General features: G+C 40.8%; 1 protein-coding gene across 7 annotated transcripts; it reads left to right on the top strand.

The window, feature by feature from the left end:
• Positions 1–285: 285 nt before the first annotated feature.
• Positions 286–13,106, top strand: FAM76B (family with sequence similarity 76 member B). Of its 7 annotated transcripts, none has more exons than XM_061374354.1 (10): positions 286–480; positions 594–658; positions 969–1,023; positions 2,903–3,058; positions 3,955–4,151; positions 5,777–5,824; positions 6,027–6,107; positions 6,768–6,900; positions 9,878–9,979; positions 10,631–13,106. In XM_061374354.1, the coding sequence occupies exons 1-10, from the start codon at positions 379–381 to the stop codon at positions 10,718–10,720; spliced, it is 1,029 nt and encodes a 342-aa protein (XP_061230338.1). In that variant the 5' UTR covers positions 286–378; the 3' UTR covers positions 10,721–13,106. The 7 variants fall into 7 exon arrangements, with proteins under 7 accessions (XP_061230338.1, XP_061230337.1, XP_061230340.1 ...); XM_061374353.1 differs by having other exon boundaries at positions 6,765–6,900; XM_061374356.1 differs by lacking the exon at positions 5,777–5,824.
• Positions 13,107–14,392: the final 1,286 nt, after the last annotated feature.

Genomic DNA, 14,392 nt, shown 5'->3' with positions numbered 1-14,392 from the left:
CGGCTACCCAATCATCGCCCACGGCAGGGTTAGGGAGCCCGAGTCGGGATTGGCAGAAGGGGGATCAGCGGGGGCGGCGATTGGGCGGTGAGTTTTGAAGGCAGGTTTGGCGCGAGGCGGTGATTGGCTGCCGCCAGAGCCCGAGCCCGGGGCGGAGGGAAGGGCGGGGGGCGCGGGGTGACGCCGCTGCCGACACAAGGGGGCCGCGGCGCGGGCTCGGCGCGGGGCCTAGGGCGGTGGAGGGGCGCTCCGCAGGCGCGGCGGCGGCGGGAGGGGACGGGCGGCGGCGCCTTCCTGGCGGCCCAGGCGGCCGCTCCCGGCCCTCGCCCCGGCACCTCCCTCGTCCCCTCCCTCGGCCCGCCCGTGTCCGCCCCGCGGATGGCGGCTGCGGCGGCGGCCGCCCCGGCTCTTTATGCCTGCACCAAGTGCAATCAGCGGTACCCGTTCGAGGAGCTCTCCCAGGGACAGCAGCTCTGCAAGGTGCTGGCGGGGGGGGGAGGCTCGGGCGGCGGGGCCGGGGTCCCGCAAGCGGAGGAGCCGAGAGGAGGGTGTCGGCCTCGGGGCAGGGCAGTAACGCGCTGTTCTATCCGCAGGAGTGCCGGATCGCCCACCCCATCGTGAAATGCACTTACTGCCGGTCCGAGTTCCAGCAGGAGAGGTACGGGAAGGGGCCCTGTGCGCGCCCGGCTCGGGTCCTGCCGCGGGCAGCGCCCGCAGGAGCGGCGGTTCCGCCCGGTGTGACCGGTAGTAACGGCGGCGATCACACCGGTGGCACCGCGCTGAGATAACTCGCCCGCTCGAGCGGAGCGGCGCGGCGCGGGCGTGCCCGGCAGCGCGGCCGTAGAGGTGTTGGCTGGTGTTTCACTGCTCCCCGCAGCCCGTGTGTGAGCTGTGCGGTTACTGCATGGGGAAGAGTTTGGAGGAGCGTGCTTGTCGCTGGCTTCAACACTGTGCAATTTTGTCTCTAGCAAAACGAACACGATATGCAAGAAGTGTGCCCAGAACGTGAAGCAGTTTGGGACGGTGAGTAGGCTCTTGGTTCTAAATGGTGGGAGTTAACTTCACTCGTGTTTTAAGTTAAATAGAACGCTTTTGCAGTTAATTGTATTTTGTGTTGGAAATACCGAAGAAGAAGGATTACCTTTCAACAAGGTGATGAAAATCACTGGCAGCTCTTGATTGCCTCCATGGCTTATGATCTTAAGGTCCTTTCCAATCCTAACTATTCTGTGATTCTATTAGAAGCTCTTTCCTGTTAGGGTGGTGAGGCACTAGAATGGGTTGCCCAGGGAGGTTGTGAATGCTCCATCCCTGGCAGTGTTCAAGCCAGGTTGGACGAGGCCTTGGGTGACATGGTTTAGTGTGAGGTGTCCCTGCCCATGGCAGGGGGGTTGGAACTTGGTGATCTTAAAGTCCTTTCCAACCCTAACTATTCCATGATGCTGTGATTCTATGGTTATGTGTAGCTTTATAGTTAATAATGACTGCAGTGTAGCTGTACTTAGCAAAACCAGTGCTACTTTACCCTGTGCATGTAAGGTTATTCTTTATTCTCACAAACACACACTTGATGACAAAAAGGCCATTAGCTGCCTCTGTTTTTAAGGAGTTGTCAATATGAAAATCTTAATAATACCACATACTTTATATTATGGAAGTCTTGAACATTTTAAATGTACATTAATCATGTTAAGCTATTAAGTAGAAAAGATTTTATGGGTATTAGCTATATTCATGTTACTCTGCATTTCCTCATGTTGAATTTCAGCTGCAGTTACTATAAAACCACTAATTTTTCAATATACGAACACACACATTGTATCAGAGCGCTCTGCAGATACCACTTCAGAGAAGGCACCAACATAATCTTGTTGTGAAACAAATGCACACAACCTCTGTAGGCTTGACGTGAACCACATCAGATGAAATTCAGCTTATTTGGGAAACGTAACAGCTGTTGGGATGCCATCAGGCACTTTGTGAATGTAAATGTAAACTGAACAAAGAACATAATTCAGAAGATGAAAACGTGGCAAAATGAAGCGCAAGGCTTGATCCAGCAGTGGGTTTTAGCAGTAGTTCATCAAAAAACAGAACAGCATTGAGCATAATTAACCATTTCTAACTTGGGAAGGCTGGCAGCAGTTTTATTTTCCTGCAGCGTATTAATCTAAGTGTATGATATGAAAGTTGATAACCTGAGCTGATGGTATATGAAGTTGTTTAAGTGTGCTGCAGTACTGCCGGGATCATGGGACTAATCTTGGAGCAGTAGGGTTATCAAATCTCTGCATAGCGCAAGGAAGAGGGATGTTGTCAGAAACTTTCAGTCCAAAAAAAAGTTTGCTCTTCTTTTAAAGGTTTTTAAGTAGTTTCTCTTCTCTTGTTATTTCCCTTATCATTATCATTATTGGTGGTAGCAGCACTGGTTTGTGTTATCCCTTAGTTACTGGACTGCTCTTACCTCAAACCGTGGGAGTTACATTCTTTCTATTCTCCTCCCCATCCCTCCAGGAGCGGAGGTGGGGGGAGTGTGTGAGCAGGCTGCGTGGGTCTGAGTTACTGACTGCACTTAAACCACAACAGTAACTTAGTGAAACCGAGAAAATATCGTATTAAAATAAAGAAGCAGGTGTAGAGGTGAGCAATCCCATTGCTTGTGTGTTTCATTGGACACGTACTGGCTTTTCATGGGAAGCTCAGACTGATTTTAATCACTGAAGGAGTATGACTTTAGGGGAAAAGTTTAGTAAAGGGGATAGAAATGGTAGTAAAAGATTCTTTAAGATAGGTTGTATGAAGCCGTGATAGTTTAGAAGCATCATTGTGTGATTTGACACGTTGTGTTCATTGCAAACCTGTAAACGCATATTAATTTCAGTTCCACTTTCCTGCTTTGCAGCCCAAGCCTTGTCAGTATTGCAATATTATTGCAGCATTTATTGGCACAAAATGTCAGCGTTGCACCAACTCAGAGAAGAAGTACGGCCCACCTCAGACATGTGAACAGTGCAAACAGCAGTGTGCTTTTGATCGAAAAGAGGAGGGAAGAAGGAAGGTAGGCTTTGTTCCATGGCTGTCAGTGCTCAGGCTGACAACAGGCAACACTCCTCCTGCAGAAGAGAAAGATTAACTGGAATATATCTTAAGTTCACTAATATTGAAGTTGCTGTGCTTTGCAATATTTGAGTTAGGTTTCACAGCTTACTGAGCTAGGTAACTTTAAATTAAATCACTCAGCTTTAGATATAAGGTTAAGCATATGCTGGCAGTTGTAGCTGGGCAAGGTCAAGCAGCTGAACAGTTCATAGTGCCTTTGGTACTGTTTTTTCATTTTCCCATTCATTGATCTTGTGTATGTCCATCACTTGAATCTGTCATTTTACCCCTTGTGATGTGCCTGCCTTGCTGTGAAGCACAGCACCAGAGAGGTAGACTGCTCTGAGCAGCCCTTTGTGTTCCCTCTTCTCAAATCGCTTTGGTGAGTGCCTCTTTCACATTCCAGAAGGTGTGGAGGAAATGGCCTCAAAAGCCTCTTGCCTGAACCCAAGAATAGTGCTGTTTTTATACAAGGGTTTACTTATTACAAGTAACACATTAGCTGGACATCCTGATTCTGCCTGGAATATAATGGGGTTGAGAGAGGGTACCTGGTGTCTAAAACTGATTTACTCATACTGTCACTTCTGTGGTACAGAGCAAGTCCAGCATTTGCTAAGACTGCTTTCTCCTGTAACTTTAAGTGACAAAAAGAAATGGAATAAGATTCACTTTACTCAAAGGCAATGTGCTTATGTTGGAGATGTGATGGTGCCAAAGTTTCATACCAAAGAGGTATCTAGATTTTTCACAGAGATAACAGATGAAGTGAAGCAAATTTTTCTTGCATTTTTCTAGTGCAAATATACTTAGAAAATAAAACCAAACAACCTGCTGTGAATTATTTCCCAAAAGGTTGATGGAAAGTTATTGTGCTGGCTCTGCACGCTGTCCTACAAGAGAGTGCTACAGAAGACAAAAGAACAGAGGAAGAGCCTAGGATCTTCACATTCCAACTCCTCATCCTCATCACTTACTGAGAAAGACCAGCATCATTCAAAGCATCACCACCATCACCACCACCACCATCGTCACAGCAGCAGTCATCACAAGTAAGTATTTCAGAAATTAAAGTAGCTCTTGGTAACTCTTCTGTGTTTTGTTAGTACCGAAATCAAACCAAAGGCAATAAGAAGGGTTGTTAAAACACGGTATCAAAAGCAGTAAAACACTGTTTCATGGTCTGTTGAAATCCTCATGTACTTATAGTTTGGATGAAGGGAGGTCAGCAAAATGCAGAAATTCTTGGTGATCGTCAAACTACTCAATGTTAAAATTGATAGCAAGTCTAGAAAAGGAACCCACAGAATGGCTACAGAAACAAGTTACTTAGGGGTAAACTTGAATCTGAGTTTAAGCAGTAACTGCTGTGTGGTAACTCCTACTTTACATGAATTTGCCATGGGTTATAGGTGCGTATTAGCAGTGGGCACAGAACAGCTTCTTAGCTCAGAATCCCCACACTTTCTTCTGGCTGATTTGTTTATTTAGTTGTAAATCCCAGAATTGATTTGGTTTTTATGCTAGTGCAATAGTAATCATGATTCTTATTTTCACGGGTGGGCTTATGGCAGTTTAGAACTCCTTGATTATTTTGTGTTGGATAGTAAATGCTATGGGTGCAGTGGCAATGACCCTGATCCCAGACACACAAATACAAAGCTTCACTTTTCTAGTGCTTACAATTTTCCATCTTGACTGAAGCTTGCCTGACTAAGTGTAACTTAGATAGAAACAAAATAAGCTGTAATGATACTGGGATTGAGGATAAGAGAAATGCACATAATTTCACTAAAGGAGAAAAGTAAGATCTGTTTTTTTAAGAGTTTGAGGAAGAAAATTATTCTTGTGATGCAGGGAGTTACTGTACTGTTACTGTTATTTCAGATCTGCTGCAAATTGAGTTACAACAGGCTAAATCTAATTTAGTGCATATGGCAGAGATATAGTAAGGATTTAATAAACAAGTTAGCTCTTTACTACAGAATAGACCTTCTTGGGTACTCAAAAGTTATAAAAGTAAACATCTCTCTCTACACAGTGTCCTTGGTTTGGCACCTTTCTTCTATAGGCTATGGTGGGTCCATCCTTCTGGTCCAGTAAATAGGACTCTTTTTCCCCTGTCCATTTTGGTTCTTGTTAAGACAATAGAGACAACAAGGTAGAAATACAGATTCACTATTTAATTGAGTGCAATCTTCTATATTCTACCATTCCTAAAGAATGGTGTCTGTGGGTTGCTTTTGAAATTATTGAAAGCAGAAACCTGAGAAGCAGTTATTTTCAAGGATCCAAAACTTAACTTTGCTCTTGAGGCACCACAGAAGCATCACTTCAGACAATGTTCGTACGACAGCATGAGAATCCCAGGAATGCTGCTTTACACCACCTTGCTGAGTGCAAGAGTAGCAATATAAAGTTCACAAAAGTTGGAGAGTACCAGCAGAAAGGTTTACCCATCAGTCTTGAAGTCTGCCCCCTGTGTTTTACAACAGGGTAAACGTTTAGCCAAGAAGTATTTTTATAGCATTGTGACAGAGTGATCAGGAATGTGACTGATAATACAGCTGTCCAGCTGAAAATTCATAATGGGAGGATTTTACAGTGGACAGATTCACATAAACTTAGAAGTAATGGCGTGTTTGGTCAGTTACAAAGTATATTTCACATGTTTCAGAATCAGCAGTCTGAGTCCAGAACAAGATCAGGGACTATGGAAACAGAGGTAAATATGATATTTATTCATTTCCTTTGAATTTATCTTGTGGTTTTCATATAAAGGACTTTTTTCTTTTTTGCCTTTTATTTCTGGCTAATGTCTAGTACTCCAGCTAGGAGCATGAGTTAGTTATTTTACATGTACCAAATGGTGATGTTAGAGAGTTATATAGTATGAGGCTTTAGGTTTACATTTTGTTTGATTTCAGCCATAAATCCTCTGCAGCTATTCAGAATGAAACTCCAAAGAAAAAACCCAAACTGGAATCCAAGCCATCAAATGGAGATAGGTAAAGTTGTATTTTTGTAAAGCTGAGCCATTTCAACCAAATAGAGCACTGATTTGTGGCCAGTTGCTTCCTTTTTTTTTTACTTTGGTCTGAAGAATGAGGGAGGTGAAACTCTTGTCCAGACAGACAGATTGCTGGGTGGCATCTGACTGCTGTCAGTCAAGTAAATGACTTTATTAGCAGAGAACTGGCAGTTTTCCTGCTTTCAAGTTGTTGGGGCAGAATTAAATACAGCTTGCGTATGGGACAACAGTTATCAACAGAACACCCTGACCATCGGTGTTTTGTCAACTAGATGCAGGGTTGAGCTGCTCCTTTAAGCTGATCTAGTATGTAGAGAAGTTTTGAACCTTTATTTATGAGACTGAATCTTTATTCTGTCTCTGGCCAAACAGTTGTAATAAAAGTGACTGCTTCAGTCAAAAGGTATTTGTCCCCCTCAAAGCTAATACTTAATTATATTTCTGCAAGTGTATGTAATGTGTGCCATTAGTAAGGTAATTTGCCAGTTGCATCCATTTCTGTCAGGTACATACTTTTTTTGCATTGGTCCTTAAGGATGTTTGTGGAATTATTAATTATCCAATTTGAAATTAAAAAAAATAGTGTTTTTTTTTTCCCTTGGTGTTGTAAGTAACTATTGCTTTTTATTTTTAGTAGCTCTATAAATCAGTCAGCAGACAGTGGAGGAACTGACAACTTTGTCCTCATAAGTCAGCTGAAAGAAGAAGTAATGTCACTTAAACGTCTTCTGCAGCAAAGAGATCAGACTATTTTAGAAAAAGATAAAAAGGTAAAAGTTGCACCTGCTTAGGAAGAACTTTATCTTTTTGTGTTCTGTTTTGTAGACTCCTAATAATGTCAAAATGGGGAGGTAAACCAGAAAGCAGATACAGCGTTTTCCTATTTTAACTCATCAGATCTTACCATTTAAAGGACATGTTTGGGACTTCTGTATCATTAATGTATTTTAGCTCTAAGTCAAAAGGAATTCATCTTGCCTCTCTTTAGCCGTCTAGAAGGTAGCCATCTGTTTCACACTTACTCACGTTGTGTACCACAATGGATAAAATGCCAGACAGTGGTTTGTATGTTTTTGCATGTTCTAAACTGAGTCACAGCAAAGGTCCCAGATGCCTACAGAGGCTGATGGGCACACAAGATGAGGAGGATTAAGAGTATTAGCCATTCTGAGTTTAGTATAATTTTTGTTTAAACAATAGCAGCCATAGCTATAACTAATGAGTTGGTTTCCAAATTTACGTGTGCAGTGTATGAAAATTAAGTGGTTTGATTTGAAAAGATTGGTAGCATATGTGTAGTGTAGGTTAGGAACTGTTTGTGGGTGGTCAGAGACTAGAAGAAAAGCTTGGATTAGGTGCCTGGCAGTCAGCAAAAGTTAAGCAAAGTTGTCAAGCCCAAAGGGCTGCAGTGAAACTCATACATGAATTCACCCTTTGGACAGCTTAATGACTAGCAAGAAAAGAGAAATAGCCACAAGACGTGTTACTTTGCTTTGCCTTTATTAGAGCTTATTTTTCTGCCACCTTGTTAACTAGAAGCTTTTAAGGCACTCTAACAGTGGCTCTAGAATGTCTGTGCAAGATTGAGTAAGTAGTTTACTGTATTTTCAAGTAACGTTTTGATACATGATGGCCTGTCAGAACATTACTGGTTAAAAAAGGCTCATTTGATCCTGAAAAGAAAATGCTTCCACTTTTAAACTGTAGTTAAGTATCTTCATTCTCTCACTTCAGTGTGTTGCATAAAGGACATTTAACCCTTTTTCATGTGTATCAGTGTTATAATATACCAGACGTTAGAAGTACTCACTATTTCAAGGCTTTAAGCAGTTAATGTGAAAGAGTTGAACAGTCTGTCATGGATTCTCTTCAGAGGACAGACATTAAGGCCCTGCCCTCTCTCTTATAAAGACAGCACAAGATCACGAGTCAGTAGGAAAGTCTCTTACCTCTTTTTACATTTGATCTACTGGGCAAAACTAACAAAAGAGTTAGGTAAGGAAATGTCACCTACTTCTGTGTGACCCCTGCAGTAACTTGTTTTGTGCTGTTTGCATAGGGAGAGCATCTAATAATTTTAATATCCTCATTGCTAAAACTATTCAACCTCAGAGTTCTTTGAACTTATAAGACTCCTTCAGGCATGAATTACTGGCTTCCAAAGTGTCACTCACTTTCTTCAGCTGCTGCAGGGAGAGAAAAGCTGTGCACATCATACAATGTTTGCATAGCTGAAAAATTTACAGCAAATGAATGCAGATTGTTTTTTGACTCTGAGATAGTAAAAGGAGTAAATGCCTGAGCCAGCTCTGTGGGTGGTTCCTGCTAAAATCTTGTCCCAGGATTTCTATAGGGACCGCATTTGGACTGTTTGGAGTGCTCCAAAAGAGGGACCTCTGAAATACGTAACATATGGCAACAAAATCAGCTCTGTACACCAGCTTTACAGCCAATCCTCATTCATCATGCTTTGTTATGAGTCGAGATCTAAGCCATGTCATACCAGTGCTTGTTATTTGCAGTCCTAGCCTTGTTTTGCTTTTGGGACAAGGCGTTAGTGAGACACCAAGTCATTACTGTGGGCCCTCGAGACTTGATCATTAGGAAGGGACCACAGTTTGCTGCATGTTCACAGGTAGTGTATTGCTCATCCAGCTGCATATTTTGCTATGGCACAATGCTACCACTAGTTTTTATTATATTTAGTTTGTGGTATGTGGTTTTGTGCTGGATCCACTGGAATTTGCTGCAGCTGCAAGTACTTGCATTGAACAGCAGTCTGCGTACAGCAAGGTATATATCCTTGTATTGGGATTCCTGCACTTTATTTATAACCATTTGACTGACAGTTCATCTGAATACCTTGTTTCACTGCGTGTGACTTGGCACATACTAAGGTTGGTAATAGCAGTCTTGGTAGTCATTTTAGGAATGTGTGCTCTTGTTTGTTGTAGTGGGCTTCTTTGCTGGCAAAGAGGCTTCAATCCCAATAAAGCCAAATGGACCAGAGAGGTTCAAAATGAATCTGGGATGCTTTGAGGAACCAAGCTTTTTAAAGAAGTGGTTCTTAGAACTTCTGGGTCCTTACACAGCAAACTGTTAGTAGTTCCCTCAGTTCCATGTGTGTCCAGAAGAAGCATTCACCTGCCTGGACAGAAGCATATATCACAATTTAGAAATACCTGCCTTAATGTGTGTCATCTGGATCTCTGCCTGTCTCAGGAGAGACCCAGTAGCTGCAGTACTACACCATAGGCTCAGAATTAAGTCCTAAGTGAAGTAATTTTAATTACACATTTCTAATAACACAGTTTAATTCACTGTTGTGGATTGAGAGGCAGTGAAACTCTGGAATGTATATCTTGGTTTAGGACAAATTGTAGCATGAGGACACAAAGGAATCCTTCCTGTTTTCTGTATCATATAACTGAAGATTGTGATGAGTATCTTACAGCTGAAAGAACAGCTAAGATTATAAATCATGCGTTTTGTATTTGATTTTTTGTTTTTGTTGGGGATTAACCTTCATTAATGCTGACCAAAACAAGTTACAGAAGTGCAGTTGTTTTCTTCATATAAAATAGACATACTTACTTTTAAAGCTACTTCTCAAGTGCTGAGCTGTCAGTACTACAATAGTAAATAAATATTGTCTTTCATAAGACTCCTGAGGCTTCTGTAAAGATTACACAGAGTAATTGTGTATGGCAACAGTCCAAAGAATCTTCATAGAATTTGTGTTCTCAGTTGACAGAGCTGAAGGCAGACTTCCAGTACCAGGAGTCTAACTTGAGGACAAAGATGAACAGCATGGAGAAAGCTCACAAGGAAACTGTGGAACAGTTGCAGGTGAGCGATTGCTTGTCAGTACTTGAGAAAACTCAGGTGGAATTGTGCACTGAGGATATTCACTCACAGCAGTGAAACAGTACCAAGTTCTCAAATGGTCATTGCCACATTTACCTTCGAATGCATTATACAGCAGTTCTGCAGTCAACAGGCAATCTCCATGCAGATTAAACTCACTGTAAGAATTGCTTTCTAATTTTAAGATAGAGGCTTACCTCACATGCTGTCTCAAAGCTTGTTATTTTTTGTGTCTGTTCTCTGATATTTAATCAGTTCTCAGTGTGCTATTGATCTAATTGAAAGGCTCAGAATTAACATGATTGACAGTTAAATATCTCTTGTTAAAGCAGAAGTTACCAGGAAGAAAGCCTGAATTAGTTGCCTTACAAATCACAGGCTGAATAAGTGTTCAGTGGAATACCTCAGATGCTAAATTTTGCAGTACAGGAAATAAAGTTACCTTTTGTGCTGAAGGTGGAATACACATACCAAAAAGCATATACAAGTCTTTCAGAAGTGATTGTTACCTTCACTGAATATTCTCACGTGCACATTTTGGGTAATTGTTTCATAAATACAATGAGAAATTAGTGCATGAAACCATCTGAGCTGTTTCAGTAATTCGTAACACTTCTTCTATCTGCATTGCAGGCCAAAAACAGAGAACTGCTCAAACAGGTTGCAGCATTGTCAAAGGGTAAAAAGTTTGATAAAAGCGGGAGTATCCTGACGTCTCCGTGAGGAACCGGTCATTCGTGGGGTTTGCTACTCAATGTACATTTGAGTAATTCTGTGAAGCCCTTAAAATCCTGTGTAATGGAAAGAACTATTTTTGCACACCCGATGAGTTGGCATGTTTCCTACCTGTTTTTATAATTAATATGCAGCTTTTTTTAGTTACTGTTCAGATGAAATCCTTCAACTGGCTTGAAGAATGTTTTTATTTTTTTGATATTGGAAACTTTTTGCCAGCAATAGTATGAAACGCTTGCGCAGAGAGCACAGCTGTGCTCTCTCTAAAGGACAACATGCAATAACAAGCTAGGTGTACTTTTTACAAAGCAGCAACTTTGAAACTCCACCGATGTCAGCCAAAAGTTTCTGAATCCGTGGCGAGGCTGAACACTGGTTTCTGGCAACTGTTCTTTGTATCAAAACACAGATTTAGGATGGAAATCATGGTGCTCTCAAGTGAAACTAAAAGAAAAAGACATATATTAAGTGTAAATACAACTGTAACGGTTATATTCTTAGTTATAACAAGTAATTAGTGTTTTACATTCTTGTGATTGGGATTTACTGAAAGATTATCTATTGTACAGTAACAGAGGCAGTGTGGTTTTTGTAAGATTTACTGTAGATTTTTCTTGCAAGTGCCTTTCTCCAACTGTTTATTTATAGGAATGTTGGTATTTTGTACATAAGGTTTTTAAGTTTTAAAATCATGTTTAATAAATGTTTTATGTAAATATAAATGTGTGTACAGAGAAATCCGAAACAAAGATCAAAGTGGCTAGTGCAGTGCTTGAAGCAGTGATAAGAGCTAGCTAATTGATGGACAGTGAGTACTGGCTTTAGATAACCTTTGTAGCTTGTGTCTGTGAGGTGTAGAATTTTGTTAGTGCTGCTCATGCCAAACACTTCCTGAACAAAATCAGACTGGTTTTTGCCACACTGGAGTTTAGTGAATTGTTGGTATTATTTTCCCATTTGGCACAGCACTTATTTTAATTCCATAGCAGACGTTGTACTCCCTGTGTTACATCCTTAATCAGTGATACACACCCAGAATTTTAATTGATTCCCATTGTTTGCTTCAATGTACTTAGTTGTAATTCATGGTGATTATTCTTAATGAATTGCAAGATTCTCATCCCCCCAATAAAGATACACAATGAGAAAAGAGTAGCCAAAACTAATGGCCGTGAAGCTAAGGGAGTGAATGTGGTGTCAAAGGGTGGGTTATTTTAATGTTGTGGGTAGATTTTGATTCTAAATTACATCAGTTTAAGTTTAGCTCTGCTCCTAAGGGACATTAATCATATTCAGAAATCTCTATTAAACATACTTTAATATACCCCAAGGTCTCTGTTCAGGAAGGCGATTTACGGATTGGCATTAAGTGAAGTAGACATCCGTAAGTAAAGGTTTAGTTCAGCTCTGGGTACTGACTGGTAACAGGGTAACTGCTGACATTTCAGTAAGCTGAATTGTGTAGAATAAGCTTTTAATTAAAGAACTAAAATCTAGTGTTCCTTGGCTGTCCACCCATATACTGAACTATGAACACTTTTCAGTAGTTCAAGTACCAGCAGTGACAGACTCCTGAATGGTTTGAGAAGAATCTTGTTTTATATGGTATACATGCACTTTTATACCCTAAAATCGACTTTGTATGTTTATAAATGCTCTTCTTTAAACTTGCTGAAATCCTCTTTGCAGATGACATTTGGGGTTTTTTTAATATGCAAACTTCTGACTTTAATTCAGAATTGGTATTTGATAATTTTTTCCCAGTTGAATGGCAACCCATCTTTGGTGAAACTGGTTTTAAAAACCAGAAATGCTTAGCAAATGGAAATGTTTGAATTATGATCACTTAATGATACCTGTTCAAGCTGCACGAAGCGTGTTTTAAAGGAACAAACCGCAGTTCTATATTAGAAGCAATTGACTTTATAAATCCCAGTCAGAAAAAATCTTAGGGGCTTTTCTTCCATAATCTCATTTTTAACATGAATTTTTAAAAGCTGTAAACTTGCTAACTGAATCCCACTCCTGAAAATAGTGTCCTGGAGCTGTAGGTTATTGACATGATAAACTGATGTTCTTTAAATGTGGATCTGCGAGGAGATTGTTGTACTGTATTGTGCTTTTTAGCCTGTTTCCAGATGTTGATTAGCATTGACCAGTAATGGCCATTTTGGCTCAAGTTATTTATGTATTTTAAGCCTGTGAATATTGCAGCCCCCTTTTAGATAGGATGTCTAAATACACGTTCTGCAGTGAAGCTTTTCAGCTGTCCACATGTATAGACTATTGAAATACTGTACTGGCACACATCTGACCGTTGACATTTTGTACCTTTTCTAAATCCAATGTTTCACAATAAAACCTTGTCAAAACATTGCTCCGTCCTTTTAAAATTACTCAGAAATTCATATTTCATGTTAATCCTTCACACTGTGTCACTCACTGAAAACCTGTGGCCAAAAAAAGGGCAGGATTTAATATTTGCATTTAGTATTTAGATTTCTGGGACGATTAAACACCTTGGGCTGTCTACAAATTGCAACAAATTAGAGCTTCATATTAAATTCTCTCAAGAAAATAGATTGGTTTTCTACAATTGTAATACATAGAAATGTTTTCTTGTAGAGAAGGAAAAACCCTTAAGGTTAATGAAATCTAATGACATCTAATAAAGCCTTTGCAGGCTTTTAATATTCTGATTAACATCAGCACTCCTGTTTAAAAGTAGTACCTGAATTTCAGTCTTTGTTCTCCATAAGGTTGTTCTTCCTCTACGTCCAGTGTGCACAAGTTGGGTGATTCTGAGATTCAAAGTACTATTGACAGCCTCTGCGTCCATTCACTTTCTTGTGTTGGGAAGAGTTAGGTGGCTGCACCAACATGCTGATGGCTGTTGGTCACATCATACCTCTGTGTGTTCTGAAATGGCGACTCTTCAAGGTAAAATGTAGCATTGCTTAAGGGAGGGGGAGTTTTTGTTTTGATGGCCCTGGATTCCAAATCTGAGAAAGGAACGGAATAAACAGGCTGATTAAATCAAAGTATAAAGATGTCCAATGTAAAATCCATCTTAGAGGCAGTTGTGCTGTTTAGGCTTAGAAAAATAGGTAAAACTATAACAAGAGTATTGTATACAATTGCCACAGCTGGGTAATGGTGCAAGTTCCAACATATAACCTGAACTTTCTGTCTGTCCTTACACATTAAATTGCCCTTGAAGATGTGTCACTCACCAGCACATGAATGTTTTTCCTTGCTTTAACCCAAACAGAAAACAAGTTTGGATTGGCATACTTACCTTGGAGAACGTTCCTTACTGTATGCTGGCGCTGTGCTAACTGACCTGTGTGCTCCTGGCAATTCCTCTTCAGTATTTCTCCTCTTGGGTAAAAGCAGTTTGCATTTTGACTGAAGGGGGTTTAAGTACCGTGAACACGTGTGCTAGAAGAGGCAGGTGCAAGAAGAGATTTGTTTATAGAACATAGATTTTCTTTCTGCTGAGGCTTCCTGGCTCTTGGCATGCTTGGGTGAGTCCATTTATTTTTAATTGTCAACTGGAAAATAGGCATTCCAGCTTGTGAAGTAGGTTAAGGCTGAAGAGAAACCTGCATCGTCTTCGCATACAGAGGGCAGTCTTAGAGGTGTCAGCAGCAGACTGCT

Source organism: Neopsephotus bourkii, unplaced genomic scaffold (assembly GCF_033783945.1).
Source record: "Neopsephotus bourkii isolate Nb327-2 ecotype Australia unplaced genomic scaffold, CSIRO-AGI_Nbou_v1 NB_1638, whole genome shotgun sequence".
NCBI classification, from domain to species: Eukaryota; Metazoa; Chordata; class Aves; order Psittaciformes; family Psittacidae; genus Neopsephotus; species Neopsephotus bourkii.
The sequence above is the reverse complement of the archived record's forward strand: the minus strand, read 5'-3'. Positions and strand labels throughout refer to the sequence as shown.